Genomic DNA, 17871 nt, shown 5'->3' on the forward strand with positions numbered 1-17871 from the left:
TGTGAGTTGGTTGATTTTGATTTGTGTTGCTCTAGCAGTGTTGTCCTGAGGCTGGCTGGTGTCAGTGAGCCTCAGGACCAGCTGGCTGAGGGGGCTCTTCTCTGGGCTCAGCAGGGCCTTGTGGCCCTCCTCACTCTCTGTATCTCATTCCCCGACTCCCTGTCACAGTCGTCATCCCTCCTCTAGAGGGCGCGCCGGCCTTTTATTATCAGTTTCATTATCATGCGCACCTGTCTCCTGTTGGACCCGTCACTATGATAGTTATGTGCCTCCTAAGCTCTGGGCTCAGGCTGGAAGATGGATGCCACAAGGCTTGCCTATTCCCCGGGCTCGCGGGTAGCCCGAGGGCAGGTCTTATTCCCTGGCTTCCTGACCGCCTGGGTCCGGGGCTGGGAGCTCCTGGCCTCGTCATCGTGTTTTTAACTTCCCTGTTCCTGTTCCCGTTTTTAACTGTTTGTCTTGGATTGATCTCCCGGCTCCCCGGACTTTGGACTGCGCCCCGTTTTTCCCTTTTGGACTCCCACTGGACTTATTCGCCTGCGCTCCCCCTCGCACCTGGATCACCGTCGGCACCATCCCATCCATTCCTCTTCGTGTTTTCCCTATTGTCCTTCTCCAGTCCCTTCTGGATTTTACTGTCTGCAGAGGGTCCTAAACAGGCACTACGCGGGAGTCAGGACCGGCTCCCGTGACACTCCCTGTCTGTCTGTTCCTTCCTGTCTTTCCCTTTGTCCTTCTCTCTTCACGTGTGCCTCGCCTCCTCGCGCAGTCCCCACCCCCTCTCGCTGGCCCCCTTCCTGTCCGCGCGTCTGCGAGGGGCAGCTGGTCTGGTTCCTGCACGCGATCCCCTTCACCCAGAAGTGCGGAGAGCAGTGGAGCATAGGGATAGCGTAGGGATCTTACAGAATGGAATCGGAGACGCTAGCTTTCCAAACATAGCAAGAGCTTCTTCCACTCTTCCTGGCACGTCGCTGTGACCCCCTGTCCCAGTGAGCCAAAAACAGCCCCCAGGTTGTGTTAAGATGTTTGCATTTAACTCTAAGCCTTAATTACTGATGGGCTTCATCTGACAGAGCTGAAGGATGATGAGGCTCAGCATGGTCGGAAGGCAAGTGTCTGGTCACTCACTGACACTACCTCCCACCCCCCAGACAGATAACTCCAGTACCTGGAACCCTGCATGCGCTACCGGTGTGATGACAAACAAGACCAGGGCCTTCAATCCCCATCCTCCTCCCAAGCTCGAAGTTAACAATGGCAGACGTGGATAAGAAAAGCACCGGGCCCTGCCTAATTAAAATGAGCAGCCCCACTCCTCCTGACAGTGTTCCCACGGCTCTGCTGGGCCCGTGGTTGAGACGCCAGCCTTCGGCAGGGCTGCCACTCTTCGCTGTGTCTCTGCTATCAGCTACACTCGCGCCTAGAGGTGCTGGATCAAGACCGCTCGTTTTAAAATGGCAGGACTGGAGCTCTGTCTGCGGCAGCGGTGGGGCAGGGGACACAGGAGCTGGCACTCCTGCGGTCCCCTCCTGCCCCTCTCCTGCCCCTCTCCTGCCCCTAGCAGTTCTATTTCCACACCTCCCGGGAATTTCCACCTCCGTCAGTGTCATCCGCACGATCTGGGCGGCTCCGCAGGAACATGACCGTCCGGTTTTGTTCTCTTGGCGAGAGTCAGTGTGAATTACCGTGTCACTGCCACGCTTTTGGCTTCACTTCAAAGGCTTAGAAGATGAGAACTGAGACGGTATTCTCCCCTGGGTCTCGGCCCTGCTGTCTGTTGCCGGGTGCTGTTGGCGCTCCAGGGCGGAATCCTTACAGCATGGCACTCCGCAGGAAGTGATGTCACACCAGCTGTCTCAGGTCGGGGGGGGGGACTCCGAACACACGTCCACATCATTAAAAACTGAGCTCCGAAAGGTCTGAGAATAAACAGCCCCTGCAACAATAAATCTAACGCAACACAGATGATTCCTGACCGCACCAAGGAATGCCTCCATCCACCAACTCAACTCACCAGGAGGAAACAGACGTATATTAGCATACACACCAGTGAGTTGTGCATGTGTATCACCCTCATGGTGCCTGTACTTGGGGGTTTTCACTTTACGGTGCTGTAGGGGAGTGGGACTGTGTGTATGGTTGTGAGGGTGATAGAGGCAAAATGGCTGTCAGGCTGTCTCTATAGGAAAAGGTGGAAGGAGTGCAGAGACTGAGTGGGAAACCCTGTAGCTTTCAGGGGGCAGGACAGGGGTATATGAAGAGAATCTGGGGCAGTTCTCTCCTGGTGGTGAAACTGCTGACCTGAGTGGAACCTGGGCTGGGGCCTCAGTCGTTGCCCCTTGTGAAGGACCAGGGCTCCCACACGGAGTCAGGGTGAACCACTCTTACTTTCTTGTGTTTAACACTGATAGCTTGCCGGGCACGCGCAGAAGCTTCTGTACATCGTGAGTCCCGAGCAGACAGGCTTGCTGATGGAACACTGTTCACGCACAATGCCAGGTGCTCAGTCTTTGAGTTAAAGCCACCAAAATGAGTTGACTGAGAATCTAGATGAACACATGAACAGAGCATGGAGAATGAAGCGCTCCTGGGTGCTGCACACACCACTGAAGGTCTGTTTCCAGGAGAGTGGGATCTCCTGTGTCAACAATCTGCGAGACCCCGGACCACCACAGCCTCCTGATCTGTGACCACAGCAATATCCCGTCAGCAGAGGCTCCAGCTCAGAGACTCCGGGAAGAAACGACCAGGGCAGCAGCAGACCGCAGCTTGCTGGGCGCATGGAAACAAGCAGCATGAGAACAACCTGTATGAGAACAACCTGCACGGGTGCAATCTGTTTGAGAACAACCTGCAATGGTGCAATCTGTATGAGAACAACCTGCACGGGTGCAATCTGTTTGAGAACAACCTGCACTGGTGCAATCTGTATGAGAATAACCTGCATGGGTGCAATCTGTATGAGAACAACCTGCATGGGTGCAATCTGTATGAGAACAACCTGCACGGGTGCAATCTGTAGGAGAACAACCTGCACTGGTGCAATCTGTATGAGAACAACCTGCACGGGTGCAATCTGTATGAGAACAACCTGCACTGGTGCAATCTGTAGGAGAACAACCTGCACGGGTGCAATCTGTATGAGAACAACCTGCACAGGTGCAATCTGTATGAGAACAACCTGCATTGGTGAAATCTGTATGAGAACAACCTGCACTGGTGCAATCTGTAGGAGAACAACCTGCACAGGTGCAATCTGTATGAGAACAACCTGCACGGGTGCAATCTGTATGAGAACAACCTGCACTGGTGCAATCTGTATGAGAATAACCTGCACGGGTGCAATCTGTATGAGAACAACCTGCATGGGTGCAATCTGTATGAGAACAACCTGCACGGGTGCAATCTGTAGGAGAACAACCTGCACTGGTGCAATCTGTATGAGAACAACCTGCACGGGTGCAATCTGTATGAGAACAACCTGCACTGGTGCAATCTGTAGGAGAACAACCTGCACTGGTGCAATCTGTATGAGAACAACCTGCACAGGTGCAATCTGTATGAGAACAACCTGCACGGGTGCAATCTGTATGAGAACAACCTGCACAGGTGCAATCTGTATGAGAACAACCTGCACTGGTGCAATCTGTATGAGAACAACCTGCACGGGTGCAATCTGTATGAGAACAACCTGCACGGGTGCAATCTGTATGAGAACAACCTGCACGGGTGCAATCTGTATGAGAACAACCTGCACTGGTGCAATCTGTATGAGAACAACCTGCACGGGTGCAATACAACCTGCACGGGTGCAATCTGTATGAGAACAACCTGCATGAGAACAATCTTCATGAGACTCTGCTTGAGTACAGCCTGCATGAGAACAACCTGCGTGAGAATGATCTGTGTGTCCAAACATCTGCCGGAGAGCACGTGGGCTGGTGTGAGCGAGAGTGGCGCTTCACCCTGGAGAGACCTGAGGGAGGACATGGTGTGTGGAGAGCAGCTGCAGGCGCCACGGGGGCTGGTGGGAGTGAGAGGACGTGGGACTGGACTGGAGGAGCGGGTTCTAAAAGTGCAGCCAGAGCACGCCATGGGGGAACCTTATCACTAGAAGCAGGCACTCCAAACATCAGCACAGCTCTGTCATTTCAGTTCCAATTCAGCTCAGTCGTTTCACAATTGCTGAGCACGTGGTATGGGCTAATTGTGGCTAAATATAGTCTTTATCTTATGTAACAACTTCCATGTCAGAAAACATCCTCAAACCTGACGAGGAAAGACTGATTACATAAATGGAGTGGAGCCATTCAGATCCTTAGTGACAGAAGTGTTAAATGGACTCTGAGCTCTACTGGGAGCAAGAAACTAGTACAGGGATTCCCAGTTCTGGTACTGGGGACCCCACACCTGCTGGTGCTTGTTCCACATGAGCATCAGTTAAAGAACTAAACCCTCAATAGACCTGATGACAGGTTTAGTCTGAACTCTTTTATTGAAAAGTCATGTGATTTCATCGTATACATGCAGGAAGTCCCTTTATCTGTTCTATTTCTTTAAATCTCCACATTTTGAGTACAAAAAATATAAAAGTTCCAAACAGGTGACCTGTTGGTTCAGTGAAGGATTCATGTACTTAAGTAAGTAAAGAGCTCAACTGTGATGGAGACCAGCAGATGTGGGGGTTCCAGAACCATTATGAGAGTTAGAGATACAGGGAACCCCTGTACTATTTTCAATACTTGTATCAGGTCTCCTCATAGTCTTCTCTGTTCAAGACTAAAGAGACTCAGTTCCTTCAGTCTGTCAGTGTAATGCTGCTGGCTGTTCCTTCTTTTTGTCACAGACATGCCCCTTGCTCTGGACTCCTGTGGGGATTGGGGGCCTCAGTGCTGTTACGTCAGGAGCCACACCCTGCCCAGCTTCAGGGCACCAAGGAGAAAAGGCCTGAGATCTCCTGTGAGGATCTGGAGTTTCACCTGTCTGTCAGGGCCTGAGGCCCAGAGTGCAGACAGCTTTCCCACAGCCCCAGAGAGACACCTTCCCCTCACGCAGCTTGGCTTAATTACCTCCATTCACAGGCTGACGGGCTTGACAGGGCGCTCTGCACTTCCTGCTCGGCCAGTTTCTCTTCCCACACAGAAACACTATGCCTGGCTCTTCTCTCGCCCAGAGCCTGAGGAATCTGAGAAGCCGCTATCTCTTCCCGAGACCCACAACAGCGCCACCTTTCCAAAGAATGAGGAAGAGCGGGTCCTCGCGTGCCGGTGGGGCACTCCTCCTGAGACGACACGCCCCTCCGGGCTGGCACAGCGCTGCTATAAAGGAGCAGGGCACCCGCTGCGCGTCTCACTCTGCCTGTGTGCTGTGAGCGATGGCCATGCCCTCTGGCCTGTGCTGGGCAGTGCTGCTGGTGTCCCTGCTGGCCAGCCCAGGGCTGGGCTGTGACTACTCTCTGGAGAGCTGTGGGGCTCACGCTGAGGGGGACATACTGCTGGGCATGCTCTTTCCCTTCCACGCCAAGGTGGACAACCTGCAGAGCCGCACAGAGCCAACCAGCTTCAACTGCACTGAGTGAGTAGGCAGGAACTGCTCCGTACTGAACAGATCTAAAAGAAATGAGCGCTTACAAATGAGAGGAGGCCATTCAGCTTGTCTGGTTGTTTGCAGTTAATTTCCAGTCATTTCCTGAAAGAGACCAGGGTATTGGTATAGCTTGTTCCACACTCCCACGACTCTTGGTGTAAAGTTGTGCTTTCTCCTGATTAGAGGGTCTCGTCCACCTGTTTCTGGAAAGACACCAGACTATTGTCTTCAATGACAGGCTTGGGCAGCCTGTTCCATACTCCAGCAACCCTTTGTGTTAAGAAGTGTCTCTTGGTTTTAAATGCTCTTGTGTTTCCTAATGGAGCAGGATGGAGCAGTGGTGGTGAGGCCTGAGCCATTATATGCTGGCTGTGGGAAAAAGCTGTAGTGGACATCGACCGTGCTCTTTCCAATCAGACCAAATGCAGGACTGGTAGGTGATATTTAATGCAGATAAGATGCAGATCAGTGTGGTGCAGAGTGTTTCACGCAGGTAGCACAACGATAAAGTGTAGCTGTGAAATGGGAAACTGAGCTAGAAGAGGTTTCACATGAACACGACTGCAGTGTTTATGCTGACACGTTGTTTACATTTTCTAGACAATGAGGGGAAGCAATTACAAAAGGTAAACAAAATGCTAGAAAATTCAGCAGAGAATTTAAATCAATGGATGTCATGTTAAAACTAATACATGCATGGTTACGGTCATTTATTTTTGCCCACCACAATATAGAAAAGATTTCTGTTGCTCTGGAATCAGCCCAGAGAAGACAAACCAGGTACATTTCTGCACTTGAAACACAAAGCACAGGACACAAATGGATTTTTAATTAAATATAAAACCAACAACAGGAGGCACTTCTTTACACAAAGAGTTGTGGGAGTATGGAACAAGCTGCCCAGCCATGTTGTTGAAGCCGATTCCCTGAATCAGCTACATGACATCCTGAAATCAGGACAGGAGACACTTCTTTACACAAAGAGTTGTGGGAGTGTGGGTTTAATTAACTCCTGACTGCCAAGCGGGGTAGATTGACGTGGGGCTGGGTCCTTGCAAGAGGGTCTTTCAGTCCGTCTGCTCGATGCGGTCGGGGTAACGGGTGTCTGTCCTATGCGTCTGTCTGGGCGCCAGCGGCCCCCCGCCCTCCTTAGCGCCGCTCCTCTCGCTCCAGGTTCGACTCCACGATGTTCGTGCGGTCGCTGGTGGTGATCCACAGCATCGAGGCGGTCAACGCCGCCGGCTTCCTCCCGGGCGTGCGGCTGGGCTACATCGCGTGCGACACCTGCGGGCACGCCGCCAAGGCCATCCAGGCCGCCCAGCTCCTGCTGTCGGTCAACGGCACAGGGCCGCGCGGCTGCGACTACGCCCAGTTCCGGCCGCGCGTCAAGGCCATCATCGGCTCGCGCTTCTCCGAGGAGTCCATCGCCGTGGCCCGGCTGCTCGGCCTCTACCTGGTGCCGCAGGTGAGTCAGGCCCGGGCAGGGGCTTCCCACTCCCTTCTCCTGCCCACCCAGCTGAGCCGAGTCCGGACCGGGCCTGCGGTCCCGGGCAGAAAGCAGCCGCTTCCGGCAGGAGTAACCCGATCCCCCCTCGGTCAGGAGCGCAGTGCAGGCCTCTTCCATCTGACGCAAGGAGGGGAGAGGAGCAGCGTTCCTCCTGCTCAGGGCTGTGGAACCTAGCCTCTCGAACCCGGGGACACCCCGTGAGCTCTCTTAACAAGGAGCCCCGCCCCCCCGTTTCTTCGAGAACCCCCCTGGCCAGTGTGCGCTGTGTCTCGGGTGACAACCTGGAGTTACAGCCTCACACCAGTTCATAAAAAGGGTTGAATTTCGTGTGTGAAGGAGAGTCTCACACAGACGGGCAGAAGGAGCAGTCTCGGACAGGAGCCTGTGGCAGATTTCTCAGAACTAATTAAAGTCCTGAAAGGCAGCGACAGTCCAGAGGAACTACAGTCATACAAGACCCCCAGGAGGTGGTACACAGGAGGGAAATGACGACACAGACCCTTCCTTACATTAAGAGTGGTGGGGGCGTGCAACAGGCCCAGGCACACTGCTGAAACTGGGGCCCTGGCTTCTGTCAAGACAGACCCTGCTTGGTTTAAGGGCAGGGGGGCAGGGGAGGGGGCAGGGTCGTGCCGTGGCTTTGCCAGGGCTGACGCGCTCTCTCTCCCGGCAGGTCAGCTGCACGTCCTCGGCGGAGATCCTGAGCGACAAGCTGAGCTTCCCCGCCTTCCTGCGCACCATCCCCAGCGACGTGCACCAGACGCGCGCCCTGGCCCGCCTGGTGGCGCACCACGGCTGGGACTGGGTGGGCGTGGTCTCCGGCGACGACGAGTACGGCCGGGCGGCGCTGCAGAGCTTCCTGGCCAACGCGGCGGAGCAGCGCGTCTGCGTGGCCTTCCACGAGGTGCTGCCGCACTACCTGGGCCATGAGGACGGCCGGCGGCGGGTGCGGGAGGCGGCCAGCCGCATCCGCTCCTCGGAGGCCCAGGTGGTCCTGCTGATCCTGAAGCCGGAGCTGGTGGAGCAGCTCTTCCGGGAGCTCGTCCCCTTCGGCGTCAACCGGACCTGGATCGCCAGCGACTCCTGGGCCGTCTACCAGCCCCTGACCCAGCTGGCGGGCATCAACCAGCTGGGCGACATCTTCGGCTTCTCCTTCGTCACGGGCCGCATCCCCGGCTTCGAGGAGTTCCTGCGGCAGCTGCAGCCGCGCCCCGGGGCGGAGAACCGCTTCCTCGAGGAGTACCTCCGGCGGCGGGGGCCGGACGACGACGCCCTGCTGGGGGAGGTGGGCTCGGGCCCGGCCTACAGCATGCAGCTGGCCGTGTGGGCCGTGGCGCACGCCCTGAGGAGCCTGCTGCGCTGCAACGCCACCGTCTGCCCCGGGCCGAGGGACTTCCGCCCCTGGGAGGTGGGTGGGCCGTCCCTCCGCGCGGTCACACGCCCCATCAGTCTGGCCTGTCCGGTAGTTTCTAGGTAACGGATCTGTGTCTTGAAAGGAGCCACGGTAACAGCATCAACAACATGGCTGGGCAGTTTGTTCCACACTCCCACCACCCTTTGTGTAAAGGGGTGTCACCTACCAATTATAAGGGTGCTAGGGCCCTTCCCCCCCGCCCTCTTGTATCTCCCTGAATCTCCAATGCACCCACAGGCCAGACAAGATAGCAATGCTATATAATTGCAATGCTATATAATTGCCCTTTTTATTACTGTAGCAATTGTGATATCTGTCTTTGTCTGCCCGATACACAGAACATGACACAAAAGATCCGCAGGTGACACACACTCACACCCAGGTAACTCAAAACCAGTGTCCCAGTACTACTACCCTGTCTCTCCACAACACAACTATGCCTGAGCCTTGCTCTACTGCTGTCTAGAGAGTCCCCTCTTATCTCCAGGTTCTCTCCTGTGTCCAGTGGTGCAGTCAGTGTACCCCAAATCCTTCTCCTGTGTCCAGTGGTGCAGTCAGTGTACCCCAGATCCTTCTACCTCTGTCCAGTGGTGCAGTCAGTGTACCCCAGATCCTTCTACCTCTGTCCAGTGGTGCAGTCAGTGTACCCCAGATCCTTCTCCTGTGTCCAGTGGTGCAGTCAGTGTACCCCAGATCCTTCTCCTGTGTCCAGTGGTACAGTCAGTGTACCCCAGATCCTTCTCCTGTGTCCAGTGGTACAGTCAGTGTACCCCAGATCCTTCTACCTCTGTCCAGTGGTGCAGTCAGGGTACCCCAAATCCTTCTCCTGTGTCCAGTGGTGCAGTCAGTGTACCCCAAATCCTTCTCCTGTGTCCAGTGGTGCAGTCAGTGTACCCCAGATCCTTCTACCTCTGTCCAGTGGTGCAGTCAGTGTACCCCAAATCCTTCTACCTCTGTCCAGTGGTGCAGTCAGTGTACCCCAGATCCTTCTACCTCTGTCCAGTGGTGCAGTCAGTGTACCCCAGATCCTTCTACCTCTGTCCAGTGGTGCAGTCAGTGTACCCCAAATCCTTCTACCTCTGTCCAGTGGTGCAGTCAGTGTACCCCAGATCCTTCTACCTCTGTCCAGTGGTGCAGTCAGTGTACCCCAAATCCTCCTCCTGTTCTTTCCCAGTTGAAGATTATTTATTCCTTTCCTGGCCAGAGCTCCAAGGGTCCATAGGTGATGTCATGGGTGTAGACAGAAATAACGACTGAGGGCTAATTAAGGAAGGCCAGTGTGCAGATTGCCAGGAGTAACGATGCAGTCCTTTGTTCTGGAGCCTCTTCCCGCTCTCAGCTCCAGTTAAACCTGTTCTGCAACAGCACACGTCATCTCTGAACCGTGTGGTAATTGACAGGTGTCCAAAAAAACAGTGTGTCATTTGGAACCTACCTGCAGTGTTTTAACAATAGAGAGACTTTCTGTAAGTAAAAATTCCACTGTACCAGTACATGTACCAGTTACGTATGGCAATAAAGTTCAAGTTCAAGTTCAGTACAATTTCCTGTTCCCTGTTCCCAGATTCCCTGTTCACAGCAGGAAAACTGGGAAATCTGGAGTGGACGAGGGGAGCTGAGAGAACACACACTCACCCTGACAAAAACACTGCCCAGTACATGCAAAAATAAAGTCAATGTGGTCCTCAAGCTACTGGCGGACCCCCACGTTTGTCACTCTGTGACAGTAGTGCTTCCTGTCCTGATTGGTGGACCTCAACCAGCCGTTTCTTGAAGGGAGCCAAAATAACGGCTTCAATGGTATGGCTGCATGTTCCACACTCCCACCACCCTTTGTGTAGATGGGTGCCATCTAGTTTCAAACAGTTTCCACTTGTCTGGTTCATGTTTCTCTGTTCATTCTGAAGAAATCTTCTGGGTCGGCTTTGAAATTTTGAATTCTTGTATCAGATCCCCTAATATTCTTCACTGTTCAAGACTAAAGAGATTCAGTTCCTTCAGCCTGTCAGTGTAGGACATTCCCCTAATACTTGTATCAGGTCTCCTCACTGTCTTCTGTGCTCAAGACAAAAGAGACTCAGTTCCTTCAGCCTATCAGTAAAGGACAGTCCCATAAGACTTCTATCTCATTCAGAGGCCTTCCTACCTGTTGCTCACAGAGCAGTTATCTCATTTTCAGTTCAGTTGCGAGAATCTTACCCCCTTGCCTAAGCTGTACCCACCCTCGTACGTACCTCATTAGCTCTTGTTACCTACAGTAGTTAGTTCAGCATCTTTAGCTCAAGGATAACTTATCAGGGACTGGCAAAGAAATCTGGGATTTGGCATTCACTCCTTGAGACTGAATACTGAACATTAGAATACAATGGACTGATTGACTGAATGATTGCTTGATTGACTGACTGACCACTCGATGAACTGACTGACGACTGCACTGAGACAGGGGGCCCATGACTGCTCTTGCCATCCTGACGGTCCTGTCGTCCCGCAGCTGCTGAGGGAGCTGAAGAGAGTCAACTTCACCCTGGACGACCGGCGCTTCTATTTTGACGAGTCGGGCGACTCGGTCAACGGCTACGACCTGATATACTGGGCCAGGAACGGAACCGGGCGCCGCTTCCAGGTCGTTGGGAAGTACCACTTGGCGGAGCGTGACGTGGAGGTCGACAGGTCCCTCATCCAGTGGAGCACCCCCAACGGCGAGGTGAGCGGGGCCCCCCAGCCCGTATCCCTTCGGGGGTCTGTGGAAACCATCCCCTAGTGCCTCTCACACACCTGCACCAGGCCGGGCGCTGCAGGCACAGAGACGCTGGCCGCACAGGCAACAGCAGGCAGAACCACACGAAGCCACAAGCGCTGATTTCCAAGAACAGCCCATGGAATTGTTTTTAAAAGAGCTTTACAAAAACTCTTTTAAAAACAGAATTTTTAATTTAATTTAACTTCCCAAACTGTCAGCCTAAACCATTCGCAAAACTCTTTGGTGCTAACGTCTTCCACTTCTTTACACAGAGAGTGGTGGGAGTGTGGAACAAGCTACCCAGCCAATACCCTGACTTCAGTAAACAGCTGGATGAGATCCTGGGATCATTTCATCTTGATCCCTCTTGTGTCTCATCTTTCTTCTGTTTCTGAACCATTGAGCTGAACTGAGCATGTCAGAGTTCAAGGGTTACTGGGGTGGACGGATCATGCAGGACACCCTGTGCCTCCTTATTCAGTGGCCCCAGGGTTTGGAAGACACTGTAGGTCATTGTCCTGCGTCCAGCCCATTGGCCTGACTCCCGATACTGTGAGAGTGCACTGGCCCACTGCATCAGAAGAGCAGTGGGGACAGTGTACTGAGTGCCCACACTGGGCCCTGCCCTGAAAGGGTGTGTCTGGGGCCTCACTGTATCCCCTGCTGTCACCCCCAGGTCCCAGCGTCCTATTGCTCCCAGCCGTGCCCCCCTGGAACAGCAAAGAAGGTCTCCAACATATCCTGCTGCTACAACTGTACCCCCTGTGTGGAAGGGACCTACTCCAACAGCTCAAGTGAGTATTGAGGCCAGACAGCTCGGGCTTTCCCAGCATTCAAGGACAGGGAATCATGGGAACTGCCACCTATCCCTTTACCTTGGAACCTTTTCATATAAGATCAAAATCAACCTTGACTGGGGTATACTGTGGTTTGTAGCGTTTCATAAGTTACTAAATTCTAAACTTTTGAATAGAAAAAAAACTTGCAAATATTTCAATCAAGCCACTTAGTTAAAGTGAACTAAGGCTTTGCGTAGGTAGTGGGCTGGAATGACCCCTGTACAGGACACTAACACACCGAGCTCGCTGTCCCTCCCCTGTCTCTGCTTTTGTCCCCCTTCCTGTGTCACACACCAAACTGACCTGCTCATCACAAACACAGTGCTCCCGATGGCCCAGTCTGCTGAATTACAAGAGAATGACACCAAAGTGTTACAGGGAAGTACATTTAAAACAGAACAGGAGGCGATTCTTCACACAAAGGCTTGTGGGAGAGTGGAACAAGCTGCCCAGCCATGTAATGGAAGCTGGGGTTTTGGCTTCCTTCAGGAAGCAGTTGGATGAGATCCTGGGTCACTTGAAAGGGGTGAATACTTTTACAAGGTGCCAGAGCCGACACACATTGAAAGAGCAGCACCAGCTGTTTATTGAAGTCAGGGTATCGGCTGGGTAGCTTGTTCCACACTCCCACCACTCTCTGTGTAAAGAAGTGCCAATACAACTGTAGAATGACGGATTTTTCTTATTGTATTTAGGTCTAAGACTAAGGTGAGAATAGTGTGAGAAAACACAGCAGAAATTGTAACGGTACTGTTGCCGAAATGTATGTATTACTGGACCCGATGCCATAGCTGGTTAATCTCACGAGTCGGGTTCGAGAAAGAGAGAGAGGGCCGGGTGTACTTAGCCAAGTCGAAGGATCAGGAATCGTAGTCAGGGTCGAATCGCAGGTCAGGAAGCCGGAGGTTCAGAAGTTGAACAACAGTCGGGAGGATTTCAAGAGCGAGAACTGGGAGCTCCACTGGTACAGCCAGTACTGAGCGCTGTGGTGATGGTGGCGAGCCCTTAACCACCCTGGGCAGCAGACGGTGCGGTGATGAGCGAGCGGGGCGGCTGGGTGATTAGTGTGTCAGCGTTTGCAGGGACTGGAAAGGGCTGGGGTCTGGTGATGTGGCAGGAATCAGGGCCGTGCCATGGAAATCCGGGGGTTCTGCTCGGAAGCGCTCTGGCAGGCCTGACCAGCTCTGTCCGCCTCTCTCCCCGCAGACGTGGACGACTGCGCGCCGTGCCCCAGCGGCACCTGGTCGCTGGCGGGCTCGGCCGCGTGCCGGGCCCGGGACGAGTCGTACCTGCGCTGGGACGAGGCCTACGCCGTCGCCATGCTGGCCTTCGGCGCGCTGGGCCTGGCGGTGCTGCTGGCCATCCTGGGGCTGTTCCTGGCGCACCGCCACACGCCCGCCGTGAAGGTGGCGGGCGGGCCGCTCTGCTACGCCATGCTGGCCGCGCTGGCCGCCAGCTTCGGCAGCGTGGCCCTCTTCATCGGGAGGCCCGAGCCCTACGCCTGCCAGGTGCGCCAGCCCCTCTACGGCCTCAGCTTCACCCTCTGCGTCTCCTGCATCCTGGTCAAGGCCTTCCGCACCTACCTGGCCTTCCTCTTCGACCTGAGCGTCCAGCAGAAGCTGAAGAAGCTCTACCGGCCGGGCGCCATCATCCTCCTCCTCACCGCGGTGCAGGGCGCCATCTGCACCTTCTGGCTGATCTTCGACGGCCCCCGGGTCGAGCGCCTGACCGCGGAGCAGAGCATGACCGTGCTGGTGCAGTGCGTGGAGGGCTCCAACGTGGGCTTCGGCATCATGCTGAGCTACATCGGCCTGCTGGCCTTCGCCTGCTTCATGCTGGCCTTCAAGAGCCGCAAGATCCCCCACTGGTACAACGAGACGGGCTACATCATCTTCAGCATGCTGGTCTACCTCTTCGTGTGGGTGTGCTTCGTGCCCGTCTACGTCACCCGCAGCCAGCAGCGCGCCGCCGTGCAGGCCTCCGCCATCCTGGCCTCCAACTACGGCGTTGTGTGCTGCCACCTGCTGCCCAAGTGCTACTTCGTGCTCTTCAAGAGGGCGCAGAACACCCCCGAGGCCTACCAGAGGAAGGTGCGCGAGTCCATCGTCAGCCTGGACGCCTCCACCCTGTCCGGCTCCCTGGCCTGCAGCGCCCGGAGCCTGGACTTCGGCCTGGTCCCGCACGGCCCTCCCGCACTGCGCTACAGGAGGCGCTACAGCCACTAGACACCTCCGGCTTCCTGCGGGGAAGCAGCGGGGACAGCTGGGGGAGTGGGAGTCTCAGTCCAGGGGGATCTGTTGAAGCTCTACTCTGCACTGGTCAGATCTCAGCTGGAGGACTGTGTTCAGGGTTGATCACCACATCACCCACAGAAAAGATCTTCCAGCCCTAGAAAGTGTCCCGAGCAGGAGAACAAGATCCCAGGTCTCAGGGGACTGTCGTGTTCAGACAGGCAGGGGGAGCTACATCTCTCCAGCCCAGGGGAGAGGAGGTGTGATCCAGGTACACAGAGCTCTGAGGGATACAGGCAGGATCAAGCCAGGGGACTGTTTCACACCCAGCAGAGAGACACGGACACAGGGCCACAGCTGGAAACTGAGGGAGAATTCACGGCGAACAGGAACCACTTCTTTACTGAAAGAGTGGGGGGTGTTTAGAATCACCAGACTTTTAAGAAACACCTGAAGGAAATTTTAGCTGCGCTTCAGCCTGCAGGTCTCTCTGATGTTCCTTCCCCAGTTGGCTCTCTGAAGGAAACACAGTGTTGCTCGGAGAACAGTCCCAGAGTTCCCAGCGCACATACGTCTTCAGGCCACCTCTCATTATTGTGTACAATTTTGTTCACCACCTTATTATAAAGATTTTGCTGCTCTGGAATGAATCTAGAGAACCAGATACATTATGAGGCCTAAGGGACTGATAGGCTGAAGGAACAGAGTCTCTTTAGTCTTGAACAGAAGAGACTGAGGAGACTGATAAAAGTATTAAGGGACTATCATACACTGACAGGCTGAAGGAACTGAGTCTCTTTAGTCTTGAACAGAGAAGACTGTGATGAGACTGATACAAGTATTAAGGGACTGTCCTACACTGACAGGCTGAAGGAACTGAGTCTCTTTAGTCTTGAACAAAGAAGACTGTGAGGAGACGTGATACAAGTATTCAAAATTCTCGAAGACACCTTTCGTGTAAATCCTGTGGATTTCTTCAGAACGAACAGTGAATCATGACTCAGCAAACACAAGTGGAAACTGTGAGGAAGTTAATTTAAACTGAGAACAGAGGCACTTCTTTACACAAAGAGTGGTGGGAGTGTGGAAGAAGCTGTCCAGCCATGTTGTTGAAGCCGGTACCCTGGTGTCTTTCAAGAAGCATTTGAATGAGCGGACAGCTAGGAAACGGTTGTTCGTAGCCTTTCTCTTGTTCGTGCGCTGGCGGCTCCGGAGCGCTGGGAGAGGGGCAGCGAACACTGCAGAGTATCACGTTGCAGCTGGGATTACCGTTCGCCTGGTAACCCACACCTGCTGGCTTTCACCAGTCGACCGGTCTCACGTCTGTCTTTGTCAGGAGTGGTGTGAAACCCCTGCGAGCTCAGCTGAGGGCCGGGCTCAATCCCACGCTGCCCCCCTCAAGGCAGGCGGGCGTGCCCCGGCTTGCAGCCCCTGCAGCAGGTGTCAGATATCGCCTCCCGCACGTTCCAGCTGTGTTTACAGGGAACACCCGCCCTGCACCACGGAGCACTGCTGGGGAGGGAGGGAGGGGACGTGTGCTCATTGTAATATGGCAGGGCTCAGCGGGGGGACTCCAGTTCCTGGGGTGCACTTTGAATGTTCTTCCCCTGAAACCACTGCAGCAGTTTCCCTCTCCTCGCCCTGATCTGCAGCGTGCCTCCCGGGAGGGCGACACAGTGGATCCCCTCCTTAATGTGAAGCACTTTATGATCTTCTGGCATGAAAGATGTTGGTTCATTGCAAGCAATTATTCTTACTGTAGTTAGAGCTATTGAAGTGCATCAGGACGTAGGAAAGAATCACTGGGGGCCTGTATTTGCAGTTATCACCGTCAAAACAAGGAGCAGGAAGTCGAGATTCTGGCTATTTGATGGTCATAGCCTACAGTCTGTTTCAGGAAACTGATTTCGCCATGTTCAGACATTCTCTCCAGGTTAGTGGATGTGTTTTTTTAGAAGAGTAGGAACTCTTCTAAAAAACTTTGGAGCATGTGGATCTATAGGAAGAGGGATTTAGCCCTGGGCCCTTATTGTGTTTGATTTAGGAGGCAGGTTATCTCTCTTGTTGGCCTGTGTAGGTGTTATATTAGATCTTCGAATGCCTGGTAGCATTCTGGGGCTTTTCTGGTATGGTCAGGACATAGACCTCTAAGATGCCTTATTTGTATGTTGTATGTGGTGTTGTGTTGTTTAGTGTGTATTATTGTCATTATTAATAAATATTTCTTCATCCCCGTTTGCCTGATTTATAACTCCTTCGCCAGAGTTTTGCCAATCTCAATCTCAAGTGCCTCTAATTATACATATCTTTACAATTTGGGGGTGAAGATTATTTCACCTTGAAATAATCAACTTATAGTCAACTAAATTATAGTCAACTTGAATATTGACTATCCTGTTCTGTAATCTTAGTTGCTTAATCCCCTGTTCGTAACACTATTGTTACTTGAACTACGTAGATGTAGGAGTGAACTCCACACTGAAAGGTGGAAAGAATGCAATTCAGCTGTGAGGCTCTCCACTCTTATCTCTAATTCTGTTCCACAACAAACACGGATCTTGCAACCCACTTTAAATCTCCAGCTGAATTAGTCTGACACAGCTGTCCTAGGACTTCATAGTGCTGAGTGCGATCCAATAAATAAAAACATCCAGCTTTATTGCGACATCCTGAAACTTCCCTGTGTGACTCTTCTTATAAAAACACTGTACTGTATGTTCCGGCTGGGTGTGATTCTTGATGCATGTATGTTGCAATACTGGCCGTGCGGTGCAGTGGCTCTGTGGCGAAGGATCTGCGCCTGTGGCTGGAAGGTTGCCGGTTCAAATCCCGCGTCCGGCAGAGGAATCCTACTCTGTTGGGCCCCTGAGCGAGGCCCTTAACCCCAACTGCTCCAGGGGCGCCATATAAATGGCTGACCCTGCGCTCTGACCCCAAGCTTCTCTCCCTGTCTGTGTGTCTCCTGGAGAGCAAGCTGGGGTATGCGAAAAGACAAATTCCTAATGCAAGAAACTGTATATGACAGAGATCTGATCTCTGTTGTGATGCAGGAGACAGACAGGACAGTCCCTCCCCTGTGACTCCCACTGTGTCCAGCAGGTGGCACTGTAAGTCTAGAACACCTTGCAAAGAGAGAGAGGCCTGCTATACCCTCCCCTCACCTCACACAGAGAGGCCTGCTATACCCTCCTCTCACCTCACACAGAGAGAGGCCTGCTATACCCTCACCTCACACAGAGAGAGGCCTGCTATACCCTCCCCTCACCTCGCACAGAGAGAGGCCTGCTATACCCTCCCCTCACCTCGCACAGAGAGAGGCCTGCTATACCCTCCCCTCACCTCACACAGAGAGAGGTCTGCTATACCCTCCCCTCACCTCGCACAGAGAGAGGTCTGCTATACCCTCCCCTCACCTCGCACAGAGAGAGGCCTGCTATACCCTCCCCTCACCTCCCACAGAGAGAGGCCTGCTATACCCTCCCCTCACCTCACACAGAGAGAGGCCTGCTATACCCTCCTCTCACCTCACACAAAGAGAGGCCTGCTATACCCTC

The 17871-nt window shown here is 53.7% G+C and overlaps 1 protein-coding gene across 1 annotated transcript; it reads left to right on the forward strand.

Annotated features, from left to right (window-relative positions):
- The first annotated feature begins 5374 nt into the window (after positions 1-5374).
- olfcb1 (olfactory receptor C family, b1) lies at positions 5375-16546 on the forward strand. The gene is made up of 6 exons (XM_088906393.1): positions 5375-5574; positions 6760-7051; positions 7767-8501; positions 10999-11211; positions 11924-12041; positions 13293-16546. Exons 1-6 carry the CDS (start codon positions 5375-5377, stop codon positions 14309-14311), a joined length of 2577 nt encoding a protein of 858 aa, XP_088762519.1. The 3' UTR covers positions 14312-16546.
- The last annotated feature ends 1325 nt before the right edge of the window (positions 16547-17871 follow it).

The sequence above is a fragment of the Atractosteus spatula genome, chromosome 2 (genome assembly GCF_055471065.1).
Source record: "Atractosteus spatula isolate fAtrSpa1 chromosome 2, fAtrSpa1.hap1, whole genome shotgun sequence".
Lineage (NCBI taxonomy): Eukaryota > Metazoa > Chordata > Actinopteri > Semionotiformes > Lepisosteidae > Atractosteus > Atractosteus spatula.